Here is a 13,724-nt window from a genome sequence, read left to right as displayed (position 1 = left end):
GGGCTATATGAAAACATGGACCCAGAGCCCCCATTTTCAAAACCAGAAGTTCAGTTGACATATTTGAGCCAAATTTTGTCAGCCTACGTCAAGCGGTTCGGCAGTTAAAGAGTTTTTACCCAACATTTTTGTAAATGCCCTTGTTTAAAGTATTGTAAAACTATCCATTTTAAACGATTTCACAACCTAACCCCGAAATTGGGTGTAAGATGTTTTATTGGCGATTCAATTTAGTAAATACCCAAATAAATACCCACAAATGGGTATTTACCGGGTAAATACCAGGTAAATACCATCTCTAATTTCAACTGTTAATTCCTTTGCGTATACGTCAAATGAAAACTCATCCGAAATCCATTGGATTTCATTTGACGTTTATGCAATGGAATTGACGGTTCAAATCGAGTGGATTTCGTAAATGTAAACCAAGCATTAGGCGTTTATAAGAAGTTACTGGACTTGTACAAATTACTGAGTAAACAAATAGGTCTGTTCGGTAACAAACTTGTTCAGTAAACGAGAAATTAGAAGTAGTGTCATGTACATGCAAGTACTTGGCCTGTTCCCGTACTTTATAAAGTGGTAAAAGTTGTAAAAGTCGTAAACGATTTTCATATAAATTTTGTGTACGGGAAAGCAAAATGTGTAAAAGTGGTAAAAATTTTAAACATTTTTTAGTTCTGGAACAGAGCTACTGTTTACTTGCAAAGTTATCGAGCAGACCTTAGGTCTGTTCTAGATTTGGAAGAATTTACTAATTTTTACCATTTTTTCAATAGCATATGCTCTGTTCCAGAACCTGCAAGAATCTACTATTTTTTACAACGATAACAATTTTTCCTTTATGTTATCGGAAAAAATAGTAAAAATTAGTAGATTCTTGCAGTTCTGGAACATACCCATAAAGTAACAATTGCTATCGTAGTAAAGCATTTTAGATTATGTCAGCTTTCTCTGCAACGATGAATGTAACAAGTCCTTTCGGCTCAATGTAGAATACCTGCGGCCCTTGTTGTTTCGGCACTCGGATACGCTATATGAACCTCGAATAACATAAATCACTTCTTATGCAGAGATCTGTAGGCCCTCGGACACACTAAATCAACTGCAATACAGAGACCCGTCGTCGAGAGCTTTCGGTCCTCGAACACCCTCAGTCACTTCTTATGCAGAGACCTTTCGGCCCTCTCGGTAAATCGAAGAATATGGAGACTATTCGGAGACTATCGAGATCTTTCGGTGCTAGAATAAGCTAAATAGACTATAATGCGAAAGAACGATCGGACCTCTCTTTATCTATAAAAAATTCGAGAGCTTTCGGCCCTCGAATATCCTCAATCCTTCTTATTGAGAGACCTGTCGGCCCTCTCGATAAATCGAAGAATATGGAGACTATTCGGCCTTCGGATACGCTAAATATAAACTCTAATTCGAGATACCGATCGGCTCTCTCTTTGTCTATAATTAAATCGCTCGTTAAATCGAGGAATATCGAAACTAATCTGCCTTTGGATACGCTATGGACTCTAATGCGAGAGACCGATCTGCCCCCTATGTAAATAGACGTATATCGAGACCATCCGGCCCTCGGATTCGCCAACTAAGCTCTAATGTAGTAGACCTGTCGGGCCTTAAATAGAAGGTTATTGAGACCTTTCGGCCCTCGAATACTCTGAATGAACTCTTAGACATGAGACCTGGCGATCCTCGTACACATGCACTTATACAGAGACATGTCGCCCTTTTTGAAAATGTGATAACGAGACCTTTCGTCCTACGGGCTCCGTAAATCCCGCGACTACTCTACGAATTGGCAGCTAACTGATACCCAACAGTTTCTACTGCTTCGCCGTCAAATTTATCAATTTCTGAATGCCGTTCAATGTGACAGCACATTATAGTGCGTTTACATATTACCGTTGAAAAATAAATAAATCCTCCTAAAGGAAGTTAACCAGATGAAACCCAATTAGAACATGGCTCGTTTGGCCGAAGCTTTTGTACCAAGGTCTTAAAATGAAAATTTGGCCGTGAAACTCCGCCAGAGTTTTTGACATTTGCACCACTTTCCATTCCTGTCACATTCCTTACAAATTGAGGAAGTTCGATCTTTTGCTATTTTCACTACAAAAAAGTAATGGAATAAAGTTTTTTTGGAGAGAATATTTCACTGTCACATTTGGCATGTTCACGGAAATTTTAGATATTCTATTTGTAATATAAATGTATTTTCTTTTACTAAATAGGTACTCCTCCAGAATACGTCTTCTCTTATTTTATATTCTTATTTTTTTATATACGTCTTCTCTTAGTTTATATTTTTTGGCAAAATAAATAATCTTATATAAATAACTATTTAAAAACTTAAAATATTATTAACAACTAAACAGAAATATCTTAACAAATACTGTTTACATTTGGTTACTTGTGTTTTAATGAGACATTATGTTTTTTGGCATTTCATCACAGATCGTTGATTACTTTTCTATTTGTTTCAGTTTTTTTTACATATTTACAGTACAATTCAAATTGTTTGGACGGTATTTTCAATTTAATAACCATAGATGTAAATTTGAAAACCGAAATTGGATGTTTGATTAGCCACCATTAATATTTCAGCATAGGATTGACGAATACCACCATCAACAAAGTATGTATCAGCAGCTGTAGTCGATACATAGGCATAGATGGATACGTAACTAATATCATAACCCTTATATCCGCTAGCTGGATATTTTAATACAATTTCAACATCTTCGTCGCGAGTATATTCGGTTTCTTCCATTAAAGTTGTAAGCAATATGTCACCTAGAAGATTAAAACGAATCGGGAAAAGGAGTATTGATTAATATATGTGTATTATTGATTATTATGTAGGTATCTTTTGTATGTGGTAGATAAATAGCCCTTTTGGGTGTTCTTATTAAAACACCTAATATCGTCCCATCATATTGTGGTTGCATCTATATATATATAAAATTTCCTATAATTATTGACTTTGATTCCCAGACCTTGCATTCATGTTGTTTACCCTCTCTGCCATTACCACTGTCTAACAACAATCATTAATTGCTAGACGTTTCATTTACGTTTACTTTTTGTCTTTCCATCGATAAATAAACGCAGCGAGTTGATAATTATTATTTCTTTCATCTATGCATCCATGTAAATTTGAACTTCTTGGAATTTCGACATATGTATTTATGTGTATACTCATGGAGGGAAGAAAAAATATAAAAACGGAATTTATTGCCTAAAAGCTTGTTGGGTACAACCGATAACAAAATAGTACGTTTACATGTGCGAATCTCGTGGATTTCAACTGTCAATTTCATTGCGTGCACATCAAATAAAAGCTCATGTAAAATCCAGTAGATTTGATTTGACGCAGTGGAAATGACATTTGAAATCCACTCGATTTTGTAGATGTAAACGTACTTTAAAGCCCCGTATGTATTGTTCGGTCACCGCTTTGGGTATCGCTGCCTAGATCATATGTCCATAAAACATGAATGTAACCCATAGTAAGGTTAAAAGGCTATACAAAACGCTTTTGACAGTTGTTACTAGAGTATATAATATCGTTTTACCCTATTGTACTTGGGAAAAATGTGTTTTAATGCACAATTGCGTGTTATCTTACTACTGTCACCTAACTTCTTCCCTCCCCTCGCATTACTCCTCTCTCTTTTTAAGTATAATAATGTATTACAGTTTACGGAAAATATTGTCATTTCATAGCCAGAGATAAAAACCAAAAAACAGGTAAACAAACACACACTTAGAAAATGTTGTAAAAATTGTTGTAATTTGTTTAAGTCCCTGAAATTTACTACCTTAACACCATGCCATACATAAAAGTTGACTTTAACAGTATCAAGTTTAATTTACACCGGCCGTAACAACCTATTTTTCTTCATATACCCATATGGTGGTGCTTTAAATTATCTCAAGTGTTTGACGTACATGTAGTTGGTTGGTACTTATACAGGGGATATCTAAATCGGTCGCCTGTAGGCCATAATTTGTGTATACGAATGACAGTCTTCATGAGAATTGGGTTACACAAAATAGACAGTAGTCAACAAACATTTTTATGAGATGTAATAAACTGTATTTTTATTAAAATAAATAAACTTATAAAGATTGCAAATAATAAATGTAAAATGTTGGCTTAGGTTGAGAATTGTGGGACCAAACGTCATTACATACGTTTGGACTTTTCATTGTGTTCCCGTACTTTTTTTAATCTGCTAATTTTTACTATGATAACAATTTTTCTTTTATGCTATCGAAAATAATAGTAAAAATTAGTAAATTCTTGCAGTTCCGGAACAGATCAAATGCTAGCAAAAGTACAAAAATTGTTCCCACACAAATTTTTACAAAAAGTACGGGAACGGAAAAATGGTAAAATTGGAAAAACTCTAGCAGATAGGTCAAAATCAACACTTTAAGTAGTAGAAACCGCCTTGCCTTGTGTAATCGCAGGGTTAAACTTTTGAGTAAAGTTTTCCGTCATTTCTGGTTAACCCTGCGTTTAGTCCGTGTTTAGACACACAAATTTCTCGGGAAAGTAAATTGAGTTTTTGGGAGAGAGCGGAGAGGAAAGAGCTCCTCAATACTCTTTCCTACCCCCTATTGCCTACAAACTGAATTTACTTTCCCGTGTGTCTAAACACGGACTTACACCACTGCTGGGTAGAAATGCTCGCCCTCATACACGAAAGTGTAAAAAATACATGAGTCTCTCGCAGTTTGCCCACCAATGGTTTACACATGACAGGACAGTTGAGTACATGTCCATTTATTCACAATAATGCATTTTGACAACTACATCATTTTCACATGTAATTCGAATAATTTCAGTTGTATTTCGAAACATTTCATTTGTAATTTGAGAATTCCAATTGAATTTCGAATTATTTCATTTGTAATTTGAGAATTTCATTTGAAATACGAATTATTTTCTTTGTAATTTTAGAATTTCATTTGGGATTAGAATTATTTTATTTGTAATTTGAATTTTGCAGTTGTAATTGGAATTATTTCATTTGTAATTCGAATTATTTCATTCGTATTTCGATTTTTTTCCATTTGTAATTTGAATTTTTTTTTCATTTGAAATTCCAAATATAAAAACCGATTTACAAATAGAAAAATTCAAATTACAAATGGAAAAATTCGAATTACAAATAAAAAAAAACTATTTACAAAAGAAATGGAATTCTCAATTACAAATGAAACAATTCGAAATTCAATTGGAATTCTTAAATTACAAGTGAAATATTTCGAATTTCAATGCTATAATCAAATTACAAATGAAATTCTACGAATTACATGTGAAAATGGTGTAGTGTGATAATCAGCTGTTTTTGTCGTTGTACGTGTATTTTTGTGCTATGATTTCTGACATATTAAAATTAATACCCCGTTTGCACTTAACCGGATTTTAAAAACTCAATGTCATGGCCCAATTATAAAGGTCCTCTCTCAAAAACAGCTAATTTCGATTTGAGCTGTCAAAATTCATATTTGTCATTTTAATTCGCCTTGAACAATGTAACAGATAGAGAAATGTCAAACTGTAGAGAAGCAGGTAGATGCATCGCGAAAAAATAAACAAAAAACATTCTTGTTGTACACTTAATTTCAAAATTTGTTGTGTTTTTGTATGATAATTCTACTTACAACAACTTATTTGACAGTTCAAGGTCGATCTATTTGCATTTTCTGTTAGGCCAATCAAAAATAACTGCGTTTACAACTTTTTCTCGGAAAATTTTATGTATGCATCTACCTTAATTGACAGTAAAGAATTTCGCCACAAACACATTCCGTCACGGCGAAAACCAATTTTTCGCCTTACTTTATGAATTTTGACATTTCAAATCTGTGTGTTTGTTTGAATTCGCTTAAGAGAAGACCTTTATAATTAGGGCCGTGCCATGGTGGAATAAGAAGGTGTCAAATTTGGTCACAATAATGTATTATTGTGAATTGCTTGTTTACATTTTGTATGTGTTTTTATTCACAATAATGAATTTTGACAACTAGTGTGATAACCAGCTGTTTTAGCCGCTGTACCTGTATTTTTGTGTCATGGGCCATGCTCAATGTCAATTCCGTAGCGCAAACATCAAATAATAAAAAGGTTAACCTAGCAAAAGGATCGAATGCAAACGCCGTTAAAAGAATAAAGAAGAAAGGGACAACACAAGGCACATTTATATAAGGTAAAAGTGACAATCAGCTATATTTTTACTTTTTTTTAAATTTGGTTTTCAAAATGTAATAGGGTCTACTCATGAAATTTGAAACTTTGAAATTTGCTACCATAAAATACTTCCTTTCATCGTAAACGTGTAATAACAATGACTTACGACAGTTCAAAATTTCATTGAAATTACTCTAGTGTGGACCGGGACTAAGCAACCTCGTCGTCTGGCTTTCTTGCCTTGCTATGTCCCAATTTACATTGGGCGAGTTTACTTGCGGCAATTGTCATTTTGTAGGAGAGAGAGGTGAGGCATATGGTAACCCTTTGCCTCTCAGCACCCTCTCTCGCCTACAAACTGACAATTGCCGCAAGTAAACTCGCCTAATGTAAATTGGGACTATGCAATTTTTCCTTGCGGCAATTGTCACTTTGTTGGTGAGAGAGGGTGTTGAGAGGCAAAGGGTTACCATATGCTTCACCTCTCTCACCATCTAACTGACAATTGCCGTAAGGAAAATTGCCTAATGTAAATATAGACATAGCAAGGGAAGAAAGCCAGACGACGAGGTTGCTTAGTCCCGGTCCACACTAGAGTAATTTCAATGAAATTTTAACATGGCATTTTTATTTTCTTGGGAAAAACACATCATTTCAACAAACTAGTGTTACCGCTTTCATGTGTTCGGTAATTTCGCTTTGTTGCAATATTCGTTTTCTTTTACATTTTCTTCTACATTCATATCAAAATTTCAAGGAAATTACTCCTAGTGTGGACCGGGATCGTACCCAGGCTTAAAGGACTCGGTATATAAGAAAACTCGCCGCCTGTCTTTCTTGCCTTGTTCATTTCTGACATAATCAAAAGAATAAATAGGGAAAGGGCAACCAATAGAAGCCTCGCAGCCTGTTTGTTAAACCCGGTTATATGTATATAATAGTACGTTTATATATAACCGGATTTAACAAACCCACTGGGTTTCAAATGTCAATTTCATTGCTTATATTTCAAACAAATCCTCATATGGCCTAAACGTACTACTATTATTATTTTGATATATCAGAAATGAAGCAAGGCAAGAAAGCCAGGCGGCGAGGTCTTGACCTTCAAGGCCAAGGTACATAGGTGGCTTCATTTATGGTGAAAGAATAAAAAAGAAAAGGGCAACCTAGTTGAAAATTTACTCGGCTTTCTTTAATCAGAAATGAAGCAGAGCCAGAAAGCTAGCCGCTTATAACCCGTTTTCATTTAACCGGATTTTATAAACCCATTGGGTTTCAAATGTCAATTCCATAGGGCAAACGTCAAGCAAATCCTCATAAAGAATGTTAACCCGGTAAAAAGCTCCAATGCAAACGCCGTTTTATGTATCTAGGCCTTAAGCTTTTTTATATGTGGAACTCCTCATAAAGCTGTGCCAGTTTGGAGGGTTGCAAGATAGTTTGGACGTTTCGATTCGTGTTCCATATTTCATGCTAAAGGTCGTCATAATTTTATTTAGTTGTTTTTTATATTTATTTCCTTAAAATTGAAAATTATTCCTGTGCCGTAGGTTTTGATATCATGAATGAAGATATTAATTTTATAGTTTTTTGTTTGATATTACTATTTAAAGTCGTGTTCCTTTACGTACCTGAGGTTACCAGTTTTTACCACGTTTTACCCGCAAAGTGTTCCCTTACTTTTTATACCCTCCACCATATGGAGGGTATAATTAAATTTGTCATTCCGTTTGTAACACATCGAAATATTCGTCGGAGACCCTATAAAGTATATATATTATTGATCAGCATAAAATTTTATGTCGATTTGACCATGTCCGTCTGTCCGTCCGTCCGTCCGTCCGTCAGTCCGTCCGTCTGTCTGTCTGTTGAAATCAAGATACAGCTCGCAATTTTAAAGATAAGGAGTCAAAATTTGGTACAGAAGTTTTTGTTACTTGCAGGATGGTTGGTATTGAAAATGGGATATATCGGTCCACGTTTTGATATAGCCCCCATAGAACGGTACCTCCCGATTTTCGGTATTTTTAAGGTTTTAGATTCATTATCACACCTAAATGGCTGAAATTTGGTACGTAGTCTTCTTTAGGGGTATAAAACTTTCCTCCAGAATTTTGTCGGTATCGGTCCACACCTTCATATAGCCCCCATAGAACGGTACCTCCCGATTTTCGGTATATTTAAGGTTTTAGCCTCATTATCCTACCAAAATGGCTGAAATTTGTTACGTAGTCTTCTTTATGGGTATTAAATTTTCCCCCATAATTTTGTCGGTATCGGTCGCACCTTCATATAGCCCACATAGAACGGTACCTCCCAATTTTCGGTATTTTGAAGGTTTTAGATTCATTATCACACCGAAATGGCTGAAATTTGGAACTTAGTCTACTTTGGTGGTACAAAACTTTCCCCCAGAATTTTGTCGGTATCGGTCCATGCCTTCATATAGCCCCCATAGAACGGTACCTCTCGATTTTCGGTATTTTGAACGTTGTGGACCCAATATTCCACCGAAATGGCTGAAATTTGGTATTTAGACTTCGTTGGGGTACTCAAACTTCCCCTTTAAATTTGTCGGTATAGGTCCACGCCTTCATATAGCCCCCATGGAAAGGCACCTCCCGATTTGAAGGTTGTGTCTTCAATATACCACCAAAATGGCTGATATTTGGTATTTAGTCTTCAATATGATATAAAACTGTTCGCCAGAAATATGTCTGTACAGGTCCACGCTTTCATATTGCCCCATTTCTGACTAAAATTCGTCGGTATAGGTCCACGTTTCGATTAGCACCCATAGAACGGTACCTCCCGATTTTCGTAATACTGAAGATTGTGACGTCAATATCCAACCGAAATGGCTGAAATTAGCTATTTCGACTTCCAAGAGTTATAAAATATTCCAGAAGAGTATTATGAGTATAGGTCCACGTCTTCCTATATCCCCATAGAAGCTTAATTCTTGATTTTCGGTATTTTTTAAGTTTTACGCACATTCTCTTACCGAAATATAGGACATTTGGTATTTAGTCTTCTTTGAGCCTAAAAACTGTCCGTCAGAAATTTGTCGGTATATATCGACGTTTTGAAATAGCCCCCATAGAATGGTGCCTCACATTGTTTTACCGAAATTGCTGAAATTTTCATACACGAAAGGAAACTAATTATTCCATTTTACTTCAATACAACTTGTGGTGGAGGGTATAACAAGTTCGGCCCGGCCGAACTTAACGCCGTTCCTACTTGTTAAAACATACAATTTATATGAGAGCAGTTCACCACTTTTACCATTTTTAAATGTAAAGGAACAGATCATAAATATTTATCCCCAGTTTCACTAATGCTTGGTTTACATTTACGAAATCCACTCGATTTCAACTGTCAATTCCATTGCTCAAACGTCAAATGAAATCGAATCGATTTCAGTTGAGTTTTCATTCGACGTATATGCAAAGGAATTGGCAGTTGAAATCGAGTGGATTTCGTAAATGTAAACATAGTTTAAGACGATTCGAAACCAAATTCGTTCGAATTACGACCAAACTTCTGTTTTTGAAAAATATTTCATTCAATTTCATTTTCAATTAAATAAAAAAATTCAATTTCAGAAGTTTGGTTGTAATTCGAATAAATTTTATTATAGTCCGTTAATATATAACCTGATTTAACAAACCCACTGGGTTTCAAATGTCAATTCCATTGCTTATATTTCACATAAATCATCATAAAGAATGTTAACCCTGCAAAAGACTATAATATAAACAAGGTCTTAAGGTAGAAACACAATGAAATACGCCGCTTTTTCACGCTCAGTTTCATGTAAAAGACTAAAGGCCAAGTACTACCTAATTCAAATCAATTAGGCAGCTAATTCAAATGGTAGTACTTGGTATTTTATCTTTTACATGAAACTAAGCTCGAAAAAAACGGCGTATTTCATTCTGTTCACACCTTAAGTCCCGGTCCACACTAGCGAGAATTTCATTAAAAATGTTCATGAAATTAGGCGTTCTTTGATCAAGTTCCCCACTACAGCAATTTCATGATTTTACTCTACTATGTCCCGAGCCACACTAAGAGTAAAGGTAGAAACACAATGAAATACGCCGCTTTATCACGCTCAGTTTTATGTAAAATACTAAATGGAAAGTACTTGGCCTTTAATCTTTTACATGAAACTGAGCGTGAAAAAAGCGGCGTTTTCATTCTGTTCACACCTTTATTTCACTGAAATTTTGACATGAAAGTAAAAGAAAAATAAAACGGTCTGTTTGTTTCATACGAATATTGCAACAAAGCAAAATTGCAGAACACATGAAACCGTGTACACTAGTTTCTTGAAATTATGCATTTATCCAAAAATATGCAAAGTTTCATGTCAAAATTTCTTTGAAATTACTCTAGTGTGGCCCGGGACTATGGAACTCGATCTAGAAACGCATAATTCCATGAAATTTTTTAATGAAATTCACGCTGGTGTGAACCGGGACTTACGAATCGTCTTAGTGAAGCAGACCATAAAGGTAGAAACACAACGAAATACGCCGCTTTTTCGCGCTCAGTTTTATGTAATAGATTAAAGGACAAGAACTACCTAATAGTACGTTTATATATAACCGGATTTAACAAACCCACTGGGTTTCAAATGTCAATTCCTTGGCGTATACGTCAAATAAGTCCTCATTGAGAATGTTAACCCTGCAAAAGGCTATAATGTAAACATGGTCTAATTCAAATGAATTAGGTAGTACTTGGCCTTTAATCTTTTACATGAAACTGAGCGTGAAAAAAACGGCGTATTTTATTGTGTTTCTACCTTTATGCTTGGTTTAATTTTACGAATTTCAACTGTCCATTCCTTTGCGTATATGCGAAATCCTTTGGATTTCATTTGACGTTTAAGCAATGGAAATGACAGTTGAAATCGAGTGGATTTCGTAAATGTAAACTATAAGCCCATTTAGACTATGCTGGATTTAGCAAATCCAGTCGATTTAAGTTTTCATTTTCATACAATATATGTCAAATGAATCGAGATAATGCACTTAAACATGTTATAGGTGTATAGTCTAACAGGGGTTTTACTATTAATCTATTTTTATCGTCTTTTTCAATATTTATAATAGTTTTGTGTATTATTTTGTTCATAAATATATTATTTGTAAATATTAAAGGTTATTTTTCCCGTATATCTGCTAAGTTCCTGAAGCTTTTTATATTTCTTCACATCTGAAAATAATTTTTCACACTAAAGGCCTTCGTACATAAGCTGCCTCGCCTGGTTGCCTTGCTTGCTTCTGATAAAAGAATAAAAAAGAAAAGGGCAACCCAGTTCGAAATTTGCTCGGCCTCCTTTATTCTTTTAGTTTTATTATGTCAAAAATGGAGCAGGAAAGCAAGGCAACCAGGCAAAGCAGCTTATGTACCCATGCCTTAATTCCTTCACATGTTGCATTCGGAAATCATCTATATTACATGGTAATTCCTTATTAAAAAATAAGGAAATCATTTAAAACGGTGTTTGCACTAGAGCTTTTTGCCGGGTGTACCTTTTTATGAGGATTTATTCGGCGTTTTTGCAAACGAGGAATACCTATATTAAGGCCTGCGTACATAAGCTGCCTTGCCTGCTTACCTTGCTTACTTCTGATAAAAGAATAAAAAAGAAAAGGGCAACCCAGTTCGAAATTTCCTCGGCCTTCTTTATTCTTTTATTTTTATTATGTCAAAAATGAAGCAGGAAAGCAAGGCAATCAGGCAGAGCAGCTTATGTACACAGGCCTTTACATGTTATTTCCTTATTAAATAATAAGGAAACCCCATATCAACAACATTTTACGAAAATTATTTCCTCGAGATTTTGAAATTCACAAATATTCATTTTGCACAACACTTCAACACTTTAATTCCCATATCAACAATAACAGGAAGAGAACATCCACATTGTATAATAATAATTAATTGGAGCGTGCTATTGTTAAACATCATGTAAGGAAATTGTAATACTACAACAACAAAATTTGACGACATTTACCATCGATACGTTCGCCACATGTAAAAAGAATATTTCCCTTGGCATAATATTCCTTTTTGAAGACAGTTGGTTTCACATCCGGGTGCTGTGTGAAATAACGGGTTTCATTTGTTACCGTTACAATACCGCTATGAGATATATCGGACGACGAAACATTACAAATAAAAACACCACTACCGGCAATGGTGATTAGGAACGAAATTAGTAACGCCCGCGAATGGATTTCTTTGGGAAACGCCATAGCTCACAGTTTGAAAAAATGGAATTTCGAGAGTTTTGTTCTTTTGTTTTAGTTGTTTTCACGTTTATGTTCGCAGAACGATTGAATTCGACAATTGGCAAAAGGAATGTTTTTATAATTTTTTTGTTTGTTAAAAAGTAAAATCAAACGATCAACGACGAAGACGACAACGACGTTTACCATTATGGCCGATAAACAACGTTATCTTCGGTTCTTTAAGGCAGCCATTAACAGTGATTGTGTAGTAGTAGTAGATACTAACTACCTCCGCTATAAAGTTGGCGCAAAAGCTTTGACACATAGTAGATTGGGGGTATATCATCTGCTGTCGCATATCTATATCGGCAGGCCTTATCAATCTACATTTAATTTTTTTATTGAACAATTTTACCACGGGTTTTTCAGTTTAATATCTCAACAAGTGTTTGGTTTATATTCTTTTGTTCGGTGTTGTTGATTACGGTGAAAGTTGTTTATGTCTATTGTTGAATAAATAAGCGACCGAAACGTCACCAGTTTTATAAATAAAAACGCTAAGTTGTAAACAACAATTACATTATTAACTAATTGTTAATTAATGTATTTTTAATTGTCTCAGCAATTTATTAGTTTCAAAAATGTAAATAATGGTATGCGCCTTAACACATGTAATACTACTAGGAGACAGTTGGGTAATCTATCGGACATTCATTATGTCAACAATTAGTGCGTACTACTTTATCTCAAGTGAGTCCAAATTTCGAAGATTAGTTAATATGTCAGCTGATCACCGCAACGAGGCGTATATTGACTTGAAACCAAATACTCGAATGTAGGCTTTGACTTATCATGCAAGATTAACAGGTTAGACAAATAATTCCTAACAGCAATATACACTTGAATAGGTCTATAAAAATATTCCAAAGAAAAACAAGTTTTATGACCGATATTGCAATATAATCGATGCTTAAAGAGATGTCTCTAACCCCCCCATGGTAAACTATTACAGGCAACCGCAATCCTAATTTTGTATACTAGTTTTAAATTATATGCCATGAATGTCTGCCGACGTTCGATAATGTATATATCGTCACCTGAAATGCCCAAAGACGTAACCCTCAAAGGGTTAAGTTGAGGGTTACGTCTTTGGGCATTTCAGGTGACGATATACACGTTCATTATCAGTATGGTGATCGACAGGAAAATCAAGAAATGATGCTAAACAGTATTTACAAGGATCCTTTTTGCAT

General features: G+C 34.9%; 1 protein-coding gene across 1 annotated transcript; it reads right to left on the bottom strand.

The window, feature by feature from the left end:
- Positions 1–2,228: 2,228 nt before the first annotated feature.
- On the bottom strand, positions 2,229–12,990 carry LOC141399038 (uncharacterized). Its single transcript, XM_073977013.1, has 2 exons — positions 12,255–12,990; positions 2,229–2,808 (listed from the first exon to the last, which is right to left on the bottom strand). The coding sequence occupies exons 1-2, from the start codon at positions 12,493–12,495 to the stop codon at positions 2,552–2,554; spliced, it is 498 nt and encodes a 165-aa protein (XP_073833114.1). The 5' UTR covers positions 12,496–12,990; the 3' UTR covers positions 2,229–2,551.
- Between the last annotated feature and the right edge of the window lie 734 nt (positions 12,991–13,724).

This window comes from Musca autumnalis, unplaced genomic scaffold (genome assembly GCF_047663935.1).
Source record: "Musca autumnalis isolate F117 unplaced genomic scaffold, ASM4766393v1 scaffold_3, whole genome shotgun sequence".
NCBI classification, from domain to species: Eukaryota; Metazoa; Arthropoda; class Insecta; order Diptera; family Muscidae; genus Musca; species Musca autumnalis.
Note: the sequence above shows the minus strand (reverse complement) of the source record. Positions and strands in the feature narration are given on the sequence as shown.

What these genes read in the sequence shown, in the direction of transcription:
- LOC141399038 (XM_073977013.1), bottom strand. Translation starts at nt 12,495, where the DNA reads ATGGCGTTTCCCAAAGAAATCCATTCGCGGGCGTTACTAATTTCGTTC. An exon ending in ATGTGGCGAACGTATCGATG is followed by an intron (nt 2,809 to 12,254) that starts GTAAATGTCGTC and finishes TTAATCTTCTAG; the next exon opens with GTGACATATTGCTTACAACT.